Here is an 11,764-nt window from a genome sequence, read left to right on the forward strand (position 1 = left end):
AAGCCCACCCACGGAACCCCGCCCCCCACCCAGAAGTCCTGCACGCGTGTAGAACCCCAGGGCCCTACCACAGGGGACCCTCCTCCCTTTCAGGAGTCCCAGTCCTGGAACTCCGCCCCCAGGGAGAAGCCCCGCCCCATTCAAGGAAGAAACCAGAACCAGTCTAAGGACAGGACCCCCATACTCCCCCGCCACCCCTGCCCTACTAGGGAGGAGCCCACCCCCATCCAGGAACCCCACCCGGAGGCCCGCCCCCAGAGAGGAGCCCCGCCCCATCGAGGAAGGAAATTAAGCTTTCAGGGCGGACCCTGCCCCCATCCGGGTGCCCCACTCGGGGGCCCCGCCCCTGTCAGGAGGACTTCCGCCCCCGTCCTGGGAGGAGCCCCGCCCCTGTCCAGGACCCCAGCTGGGGACCCCTGTCCCGGTCCCGGAGGAGCCTCTACCCCGTCCAGGACCCTAGCTAGGGACCCCGCCCACATCCCGGGAGGAGCCCCGCCCCCGCCCAGGACTCCAGCTGCGCACGCCGCTGCCGTGTGGGCAGCCCCGCGCAGGGCGCGCTACTTGCAGGTGTGCACGTCGTAGACGCGCGCGCACTCCTGGCAGCTCACGTAGCAGCACCAGTGGAAGACGCAGTGGCACTTCTCGCGACGCCGTTCAGTGCGCGCGTTGTGGCCTCGGCCGCAGCACAGCAGGTCGCAGCCGTCGATGCCATGCGAGCTCACGTTGCACGTGCGGTCGCGCGTGCCGAATGAGCCGGTCTCGGGGTTGGGCTCGCAGAAGTTGGGCGAGGCCTCGTAGTACACCAGATCGCGCTCCGTGGGCACTTTGAAGTAGGTGTAGCGCGGCCGCAGGGTTTCCACCCAGCCGCGCGACTCGCGGTGCTTCTCCACGACCATCTCCGAAGCGCTGTCGTACTTGTCCTTGAGGAAGTCGCCGATGGCACGGAAGTCGGGCTGCGACCACCAGCAGGTCTTCACCTCACAGCTGCCGGACAGCCCGTGGCACTTGCACTTGAGATGCATGTGGCTGGCGATGGCCTGCAGGAGCGTGACGGGGGGCGTCAGGGCGGGCCCCACGCACCCCCCTCTCTGGCTCTCGCCATCCGTGCAGGGCTGGCTCCCCAGGGGTGCGCTCCCTGCCTGCACCGCCCCACCCCCCGCCCCATGTGCTCCTGGCAAGCCAAAGGCAACCTGTCTCCTCCATAAAGGCCCTTCTCCGCGGGTTCCTGGTGCCGCCTCTTCTCTGCGCTGCAGGTGCTCTTGTGGGTCCGCACCCTGGCCGACCCCAGATCCCTGGAGGGCAGGGCCTGGGAGCCTCCCCTGTCTCCTGGCTGGGTCTATTTCTACAGCCTGTACGACTGCGTGAAGGAAGGAAGGGACAGTGACAGTAACTGATGGTCTGGTCTGGGCATGCAGGAGGGAGGACATTAATGCTGACCGGGAGAGCCTGACACCACAGCCCAGAGGACATGTACCTGGTGGCAAGGCCAGGGGCTGACGGGTACCTGAGCACGACTAATGGGAGTGGCTTGAGCAGCCCACCTTCAGGGTCTGGGAAGCTGGGTTTATGGGGCTGGACGGGAATTCCAAGAGGCGGGAGGTAGTGTGGAGGGACGAGGCTGGGGGACTCTGGGGCCCTGAGGGCCAACAGCCGTAGGGCCTGGCTGAGGAATACATTTTTTTCTCTTCTCTATTGGAGGGAAGGGGTGGGGTTGGGGGAGAAGGGGCGTGTAACTCAAACCTACCTGTCCACCGTTGCTTGGACCACTGTGGTGGATGCCTGCCACCCGTAAGCCCTGGAGATCCTCAGGCAAGAGGATGTAAACTACCTTCTTCACCAGTTCAATAGTGATGGTGATCACTACTGCAATGATACCATGTTGGTTGGTAGATCCGCCTTGATAAAATTTAATGTTAAAGCTAATGCCACCCGTTTCCTCCTTCATTGTGGCTATGGGGAAGTGTACAGCTATGTGTGCGAGTCCCATTATACTCCTGTTGGCCGGTGTACAGTGGGCTCTACATCCAGACGCTGCCTCTCTCCTGTTTCTTTTACATGGCCCTCTCATACTGGCCCTTTCTGGGCGTTGGTACTATCTGGCATCCCTTCCCCCAGTTCATTTCCGTCTCATATCTATGTTTTTCTCTTCTCCAGAGGACAGACCTCTTCAGTGTCTTCAGGTCAACTTTTATCGGGCATTACAAGGTATAATGGAGTCCAAGCGTCCCTGAGACTCGCTCCCACACCCACTTGTGCACAGCACCTTCCTGACCAGCCAAGGCAACACTGTGCCTCTTGCATGTCCAATGGAATGTTTGTCTGGCTGCTTCTTGAGCATTGGGGGTTCCAGCAATGTGTCCCCTCTCACCATGGAGGGTGGGAAGTCAGCTCCTCACCATCACCACACCACTCCAGCACACACCTGCCCAGCCCCCTCCACCCTAAAGTGGAAGCGTAATCCAGCTAGAGTAATATCCAGGACTGGTGGTATTGGGACTGTGTTAAAGTCATACCCAGCCAAACCCCACGACAGGGTAGGATTCCTTTCCTTTTCTACAGAATTTTATTGTTGCTGTTTTTTACATACTTATTACAGATTCAGACTCAAACCCTCCCTAAATCATCTGAATATCCTCTTTGAGATGTTCAAACATGTGGCATATCCTGCGATTTCAGCTTCTTGGAGACATCTTTTTCAGAGGCTATCTGATAGATTTTGTGAAATGTGCATGCCCAAACATGCTGCATATTCTGTGATTTCAGCTTCTTGAAGACATCTTTTTCAGAGGCTATCTGATAGATTTTGTGAAATGTGCATGCCTGAAAACACATCTTTTCTACGTAAAAAGTGGACAAGATGGTTGAGCTGGGTATAAAATTCTTGTCTGAGAATCTTATTTTCTTTAGGACTCTGGAAGCACGGCTCCATCTTTCTTCCAGCCTCCATTGCTATTCTTGGGAGCTTGGATGGCACTTTGATTCCTGACCGTTTCCATGAAACCCACAGCATGGAGGGCTTCCCTGTGAATTTCGAGGTGTGATAGGTCTTGATATGGGTCTCTTCTCTCATGTGCCAGGGTCACTTACTGGGTCTATGGTCTGAAACTTGTGGTCCTCAGTCCTGGGAGTGTTCCTGCCTTCTTTGCCAACATTCTCTTCTTCATGTTCATCATTGTCTCTCTTGGACAGATCCTCCTTGTTTTCCATTCTTTTCCTATTTTCCATCTCTTTGTCTTTTTCCTTCTGTTCCATGGAAGCGTGTCTCAAGTATCTGCCAACCTTTGTGTGGGGAGTTTGGTTTCTGCTATTCTACTTTTATATACAGCAGCTTTTTTTCTCTTAATAACATTTTCTTTTAATTTAACACCCTATATCATTTTTATGGAAAGAGTATTTTATCTCTCCGGGGATATTGGCAGTTTTTATTTTCTTTGCCTTTTTTCAATCATTTAAAAAACATTTAAGTAATCTCTGTGCCCAGTGTGAAGCTCAAACTCATGACCCTGAGTCACACACTGTACAGCTGAACTAGCCAGGCACCTGGAATAGTGGCAGTATTTGAAGTTTTCATCTCTCCTTACAGTGTCTCTTTCTCACAAATTCTGTTTTCATTTGTTTTGGTCTTCACCTTTGTGGTTGTGAGCGGCTTTCCTCAGATGTCCTGGGATCCTTGGCTGGCTGCTCATATTTAAAAGGAGAATGCTACACATCCTGTTGGGGGCTCATGTGCTTGGTGGGGGCTTATCAGCATGGGCCCTCATTGTAGAGTGACATGGCCCCATTATTTCATGGGGGAACCCCAGGTCAGTACATTTGAGTCTCTTCTTGGGTTGGTCCAATCCCCAGGGGAGAGGGTCATCAAGATTCACTGTGGAATACAGAGACTAGGAAGAGAAAGATGTGTGTAGATGGAGACAACTTTCTCTCGGGAAACCTTACCTTCCCCAGGCTGTCCTTGGTGTCCCTCGGTCCAGACACACTGTGCTTTGCCCTTCCTGGAGAACAGACCTCCAGACTTCCACCATGGTAAAGGGTAGGGACTTTGCCTGGTTGCAAGGAGTTGGACAGAAGATCTGGTGGGTTATAAACTGCTTTTAAAGTGGATTATCAGCCCATCTTCCCATGTTCAGCCCCATTATTGATATCTAATTTTCAAGATACCCAATACTAGTAAGTCCTGGGTTGGTTCTCAGAGTTCTCCTCTACTGGTTTAAGATTCTACTTTCTCCTAAGACCCAAGTATTCATGGATTAGTTTATTAGTCTGAAAACTTTTGCTGCCACATAAGCCCCTGGTTTCCATTGTCAGGTGTGATTGTGTTCTTATGTGTTATAACATTCATTTGCTGTCATTTTAGTTGAGTTCCGGGGGTGCAGAGGGATGCTTCTGTTTTGGGATTCCTCAGAGACCCTTCAGTCCTACAACAGCCATGTGATTCCTTCCCAAGTATGTTCTATGACTTACAGTTTCTGGTTCCCTGCTGAGACATTCAGACTTGCAGTTTGGCTTTGTAAACTTAAGGAAGCATATTTCTTTGTTTACAATCCGTGTCTCCTAATTCCAGTATCTGGAGTCCCTGTGGACTTGTTCCTGTGGGTTTTGCCAATGATCACTCATTGTGTCACTAGCTCACGTGACAGGCTATCCTTCTTGATTGTGTGCTGAATGCTGTGTTTGAGAAATTAGTTGTAGAAACATTTTTCTGACTTGAAAAAGGCTATCCTCCTCCAAAGAGGATTTGCCTGCCTTTTCCAGGTGTGTGGGAAAACCAGCAATTTGGGATCACCATAATCTGCTCTCAGATCCTGAGATTTTTCGAGCCTGCACATGTGAGCAAGGGCTGGTCTCCTTCTGGTTTTCCTTTACTCCTCAGGGTCCCAGCCTAAACTGAGGCGTGGTTTCCTAGAGATAGCACTCTTGGTGGGCCCATTGGCTCTGGGAGGGTTAGGGTTAGTATATATGCTGTAAATGCAAAACTGGACAAAAGTTCACCAATTGCCAGCCATTGAACACCTGCTCCCCAGAAACTCCCATCGTGTTCTCTTCCAGCTGCATGGAGTCCCCTGTTCAGCCTCTGACACCCTTATACATGTCCTTTTATGAACCCAAGTTCTTTACTTTCATGTGGTCCACATTATTGCTACATGTTTCTTTCATTGTGAGAGATTTTTGGTCCTGTTTGGGAAACGGTTGCCTACTCCAAGGTCACAGAAATGTTCCCCTATGCTTTCTTCCTACCATGTTTCTTTGTTGGCTTTACCTTTGCCACCTGGGTTCATAATTGACGTTATATATGGTGTGAGGTAGGGGTCAAGGTTGGTTTTTTTTTTTTTTTCTTCCTCCATATGATGATCCAATGGGCCAGCACCCTTCACTGAAGACCCTATTTCTCGTCAGCACTGCACTGTCGTCCCTGGGATAAGTCAGGTGACGGGCAGCCCATGCTTTTAACAGGACACTTCCCACATTGTGTCCTGTATTTGTCCTGTCTCTGATGGAAAGATGAGTCAGTCATCTCATCTTTTGCTGCTGGCAGTCAAACATCTCAGTCCCCTGCAGTCCCAGGTTCTAAGGCCAGCCCCATCATTGTACTGCTGAATCTGCTGGGGCTCTCTGGGCTCCACCAAGTGCTCAGGGCTCCATCGGCTCCCTGTGACCTTCAGATGCCATCCTTCCCGCTGGGCCCCGTGTTTCTTCTTCCTCTGCTCTCCTCTTGCTGTTCTACCAGATGACTTCACTCACAGGCAAGCACTGGGTCTGCCCCAAGACTCCTGGCTTCCCTCCACCTAGAGAACTGTGTTCCTTTGCATACACTGTTTTCAGCACCACTGCCGACAGAAGGCTTTTTCTTGAGATGCCAGCCTGGGGTGTGGCCCCTCTGAGGTGCCCACGTCACTTTGTGTGTGCCCTTCCTTATCACAGAATGTCTCATGCAGTGCCATATGGGCCTTGCTGTCTTTCTCCTGGGACATGCAGGCACTCCTGCAGGGCAGGCCTTGAGCCCACCGCCCTGCCACCGTGTGGGACTACCCTCGACCCTGGTGCAGCAGCTGGACTGGGCCATTTCAGACAGCCCTGGCACAGGGGAGCAGCTCCCCAGCCTGGCTACCACCGACAGCCCTCCCTTCAGGGGACCAGGGCACATGACCAGCTCAGAGAGCTTCTGGTTCCCCAGGACCTTCAGGAATGTGGTCAGAGGGTGCACCCCCAGACCCCGTTGTGCCTGTGCCCCTGCAGGACGCACAGGGCCTGGATGGATGACCCCCCTGTGCCCAAGAACATGCAAGCCGGGAGCCCCAGGACACTGCCCCACTCCACACACCCCCAGAACCCGCCAGGAGCTGCTAATGTACCTGGCGGCCGGCCTCGTTGTTGTGGCGGTTCATCGCGGAGCGGGCGTCTGGCCGGTTCTCCCGCGCATCGGCAAACTCCCGAGACACCATGCCACCAAATTCGATGTCCTCGCTGCAGCCGCCCCACTTCCAGCCCTCACCCGGCGAGCCCTGGTTCCGGCTGCTGCAGCCACAGATGGCTGCCGAGCCCTCAGCGCACGAGCGCGTCACGGCGAAGGCCACGCCGGCAGAGGCGATGGCGTGCACAAAGGCAGACTCCCGTGTGGCTGTGGAGAGAGGCGACCGGGTTGGCAGGCCCGGCAGGGGCTGGGTGCTAGAGCCTGGCCCGGGGCACCATGGCCCCTTGCTGGGCTGGGCCTGGGCCCCCAGGGTGGGCGTGCATCCTGAACTCACAGTCACCGAGTGGCCAGGCAGGGCTGCCCCTGGTGCAGAACACCCGCGAAGGAGGATGAGTATCAGGAGAAAGTACCTGGGGGCCAGCCAGCCCAGGAGTCCAGGAGCAGTGCTGGACAGCCCTCCCTGAGACCCCAGCCATCTCCCAGCCAGTGCTGGCCAGTACGTGCAGGATCTTAGCCCTGAGCACTGCTGGGGCAAAGGGATTGGGGCTGCACCTTGGACAGTGTGTGACCTCCTCTTACAAACAGACGTCTCCCCTGTGGCCAGGCCATGCGGCTAGGTATGTACCTGGGAGGACACGCAGGTGCTCGCGGGGCCCAGGAAGCAAATGGCACAGCCACTTTATTGGTAAGAGCCCCAGTGGGGAGGCTTCAAAACATCCCTCTGCAGGTCAATGAGTAGAGATCTGAGGCCTGAAAAAAGTCCGTCCTGGGGATGTGATGTGCAGTTCCCCAGTCGAGGGGGACTTCTGGGGACCTCTGCTAACACATCTGTCTCATGTGTTTGGAAGCTGCTGAGAGAACGGGGCTTCGGAACTCCCACCCCAAGACCGGCAATGGGAACCCTGTAGGGGGATGGATATCAACCAGACCGTGGTGACCATTGTGCAATGCCCACATGTACCAGACCCTCGTGTCGTGCACCGGGAACTGAGCGTCTTGGGTCAGCAGTAGTGCACTGCCAAAGGGAAACTGGAATTCGGCCCAGCAGGGACAGAATACAGAGCATGGCAGATACAACCAGTAAACCTCCTCCTTGGACCCCAGCAGTGCAGAGTGGAGAGCCCCTGACCCAGATGTCCAAGCCCAAAGCGACTGGCAGCCTAATGGCCTGTTTGGGTGGCAGCTCTGGCCCACACACTGTGCATCGTGCCTCTCATTCTGCCTGCACACCTTCCCCTTCTCCACCTCAGCTCCAGGAAGGGCCACCTCTTCTGGGACCTGCTCCAGACCGGTGGCCTCCACAGCACTCAGTGCCCTGTACCGGCCCCCTGCGCCCAGTCCTGGAAATGCTGAGGGCCTCAGCATCCAGGCTCCTGCAGACCCCAGGGGCTGGACTGGAGGCTGCCCAGGCCCCCAGAGGCAGGGGGGAAACTGAGGCTGGGGAAGTGGTTTTGCAGGAGAGCAGTGGAGAAGGGCTGGAGCTCGGGAAGGAACTGGTGAGGTGGGCCAGGAGCGGACAGAGGCATGTGGGGGACGTTGAGAGAGGCCTGGAAGCACAGAGCATGTGGGGGCTCTGCAGAGGCTGGACCCCAGCCAGGCCTCCTCAGACTCTGTGAGTGCACTGCACCTGTGGGTCTGTACAAGCCTTCCATGCTGGGCATGGGGTGGGTGACCTGCATGTCCCCAGATTCCTCCTGGGCAGCAGCTGGGACAGTGCTGGGGCTCCCAGTGGCTCCCGACACGGGGTGCACCTGCCTCCCCATCCACATCCGTGCCCGAGAACTTCTGTTTGGGGACGGGGATAAGTGGGTGGGCTTCCTCCTGGGGAGGGAAGAGAGGCTGTGAGCAGCGGCTGTGGGCTCCTCCCCATGCCTCCTCAAACTTGTGAGCCCCAAAGCCCAGGCAGGTAGATGCAGGGGAGTAGCGAGACGGGCTCCAGCCAGCAGCATGTACACACTCAGACTCACTCAACAACCGACACACCTGTCACCAAAAAGCGCACATTTACCATCCCGTGCCTCCCCCCCCCCCCCCCGCTCCCCTCAGGCCTTCCCTGAGTCCAGCCCTCAGCATCTGTCCCTGCACCATCAGAGGCTCCTGGAGGGAACCCAGGGCCCCAGCCTGCAGCTTCCCCCACCCACCTGTCTGCACGCACACACATACTCACAAATACACATGCACAGACAGGTGCACATATATGAACACACATGCACACACCAACACACACGCATAGGCAGGTGCATGTGTGCAAACATGCATGCACATGTATGTGTACACACAGGCTGTGGGCACAGCCCTTTGCTTCATGACCACCTAGCCCTGCCTGGGCCCCTCTGAGTTCTTGGGGTTATGCCCTTGCTTGACCTGCACACAGGCCTGTCCCACCTGCTGCCCTCCCAGCTCTGGCAGCTGCTCCCTGTCCTCCAGCCACACTCAGCCCCCGTACTCCCCTTAGGCAATTTCCAGCTGCTCCTCTGTTCATGTGCACCTGCAATTTCCCCTGTCTTCTCCTCAGGCTGGGGTCCAGGCCATGGCACCTGGGTGTGGTCAGTGCCTGGCCCCGGGAGTTCTTGCCTCTGTCCGCTCCCGATTTGTCCCCTCCCCAGCCTAGAAGCTCCCTGAGGCGGGGACTGTGTCTTGTTCATCTTTCGTTTCCAGTGGCCCTGGGCTGGGACAGGGAGGATCTGAGCCCATGGGGCTGGCTCTCCACCCCTCCCCACTCAGCAGCCTTCACTGCCCCCTTTCTCAGAGGCCAGCCAGGCAGCCACTCCCCCAGATGCTGGATGCCCTTGCCTCACTTTGCTTCTGTCACATAACCCATCAGTTCTCAGACAGGCATGGTCTAGGGCCTTCATGAATAAATGCCAGTGTGCCCTGAACACGGAGCCCTTGTCCTTCTGTCCCGCCCTCCAGCAGAGCCTGCCTTTATTTTGTCTTCCCAAGAGAATGTTCCTCCGGGTGGGCTTGGCTCCTTGCTTGCTCACCCTGCCAGAGTCCCGGCCTATGGCCTCCCCTACACCCGTGCAGGGCCCTGCAGTCTCCTGGGGCAGGCTGGCATGTCCTGGGCATGGCTGGAACCCAGTACCCACACCTGTGCCTTTCTCCCTGAACCCTCGGGCTGCGCCCAGCTGGCTGGGGCCCCTGATGGCCCTTCTTCAGGCCCCGAGTGCCTGATCCCAGCCCAGGGGGCCAGAAGCACTCCTACTGGAGGAGGCTGCCTCTGCCTCTGCCTGCTTTCCCTCCTCTGAGATAAGGGGAGAGCCAGCGAGCCTGGGGCCTTGCTCCTTCCCCTAACAAGGGCTTGGCTGCTTATCAGGCTCAGGCAGACAGGCCAGGGTGCTAGACACATTCAAGGGGAAGGGCGTGCTTGGGGTGGAGTGGGGGGGGCTTGAACTTGGAGGAAGCAGAACTTGGTCCTGCCCTGCTGTCACCAGCTGGCTGTGTGACCCTGCCCAGGCCTCCCTCCCCCTCAGGCCTCCATTTCCCCTTCTGCCCAGAGAGGAAAGGGCTCATCACACACGGAGTCCCAAAGGCCAAGGACACCTTGTCGCCCGCCTTCACCTTGCTGCAAAGGAAAAGAACCCTCTGAGGAGAGGCCACAGGACCCATGGCCAGAAAAGTGTGCTGCAGTTTGTTCTGGCAAAGGAAGTCTGTTTTCAATTGAGCACGCAGCCTCCACACAGGTTGGGAAGGCTGTGTCCTGGTGTGGCAGACGCCTGGCCTGCCCTACCTTGCCGGAGGGCTCAGGGCTGTGGACACCCCAGGGGGAAGGCGGTGGACACCAAGTGGCCTTGAGCAGATGCTCCAGGGACACCCATGGAGGCCTTCTCACCAAAGATTCAGGAAACATCAGGAAAACCCAAAAAGCCTGACCAAGCTCCTCCTAGTCTCGAAGGCATGAGAGGCAAGGGCCAGGCGGACCTAGGATGGGATCCAAGACAGGTGGTAAGATGGGTGAATCTGGGTAAAGTCCAGAGTTCACACTGGCAGATCTTTGTTCTGACGGATGCGGCTGCATCTGGGGCTTCTCAGCCCTGGGGGTTGGGGGGTGGGAGGGGAGATGGACTCGGCACCGTGCCTGCGATGTTTCTGTATGTCTACAGTTCTTGCAAAAGACAACATGGAAATACATGCTGGGGTCGTGCAGAAGGAAGACCCCCAGTGTGTCCAGGTGATACCCCACAGTAGTGGGGCTTCTGATGTAGGGGTCTCTGGCAGCCTTCCTATGAGCAGGAATCACAGGGCATGCCAGAACACTTGTGGGGTGTGTGTGTGTGTGTGTGTGTGTGTGTGTGTGCGCGCGCGCGCACGCGCAGTAGAGAACCCACGGCTTTTATGGGATTTCCACGGGGGTTGAGATAAGAAGGTCATGATCTGACTGGCTGGGGCAGCCTCAGGCTTTGGAGGAGGTGGGACTGGGCTCCCTGAGGCCGTGGATGGGGAGGGCACAGTGGGGACTCAGGCCAGGCCAGTGGAGCCCTGGCAGCCGCCCCAGTCACAGCAAAGTTCTTAGCCACCGACACCAGCTTTATCAGAGGTTTCTGCTTCTGTTTATACAACAGAGGCAGCCAGGGAGCGGGAGGGGAGCCCTGACACCATGGGAAGGGAATCACATCTTTGAAATGAGATTGTAAACACCTGTCAGGGTCACGGCAATGGACTCCAGCAGGTCAAGAGAGGAGGAGAACAGAGTCATGGGATAGAGTCGGCCAGAGCCTTTGGAGCTGCTCAAGACTGCCCTGCTGGCTCCAGGACATGTCTTCACACCTGCGAGATGGGCTTTGTCTCCCTGGGTCTCTGTACTCCAGAACTAGACCGATTTTGTCTCCAGACTTGGATGCCACAGGCTGGTCAAGTAACCGAGATCTTTGGAGGACTGAACTAGGACTGCCAAGGGTTGTCACTTTTCTCTGAGAGGATAAGACACACGGAAAATGTCTGTCACAATTTCGTAATTGAGGTTGGGGTTGGGAAAAGAAAGAAGAAAGGGAATTGGGTGACAAAGTCGTTCTGTGAGGTAAGCATCCTCCTTGGGGAAGGCCACCTTTGCCAGAAACTTGACATGGTTTCATTACCAATTATTTATTGAGATCCTGCAAAGTATCAATGATCTATTCCTTCTTCCATTTATCTACCATCTTCCCATTTATCTTTCCATCTAACCATCCACCAACGATCTATCCATCTACCATCTATTTATCGTCTATCCATCCACCATCTATCTCCCCATGCACCCATCCATGCATGCACCCATCCATCCATCTGTCCAACCATCCACCATTAATTTGTCCACCCACCTTCCATTTACCTATTCACCATCCACCATCCACCCACCCACCATCCATCCATCCA

The 11,764-nt window shown here is 55.9% G+C and overlaps 1 protein-coding gene across 1 annotated transcript in view; it reads right to left on the reverse strand.

Moving 5' to 3' along the window:
* Window positions 1-557: 557 nt before the first annotated feature.
* Window positions 558-11,764, reverse strand: part of LOC111139433 (Wnt family member 3A) — a 43,873-nt gene continuing 32,666 nt past the window's right edge. Inside the window, exons 3-4 of the mRNA XM_022491683.1 lie at window positions 6,354-6,619; window positions 558-1,037 (exon numbers count right to left, since the gene is read on the reverse strand). Of these exons, the coding sequence (XP_022347391.1) occupies window positions 558-1,037; window positions 6,354-6,619 (746 nt within the window). The remainder of the gene's footprint in view (window positions 1,038-6,353; window positions 6,620-11,764) is intronic.

Source organism: Enhydra lutris, unplaced genomic scaffold (assembly GCF_002288905.1).
Source record: "Enhydra lutris kenyoni isolate GAN:26980312 unplaced genomic scaffold, ASM228890v2 scaffoldscaffold106, whole genome shotgun sequence".
Lineage (NCBI taxonomy): Eukaryota > Metazoa > Chordata > Mammalia > Carnivora > Mustelidae > Enhydra > Enhydra lutris.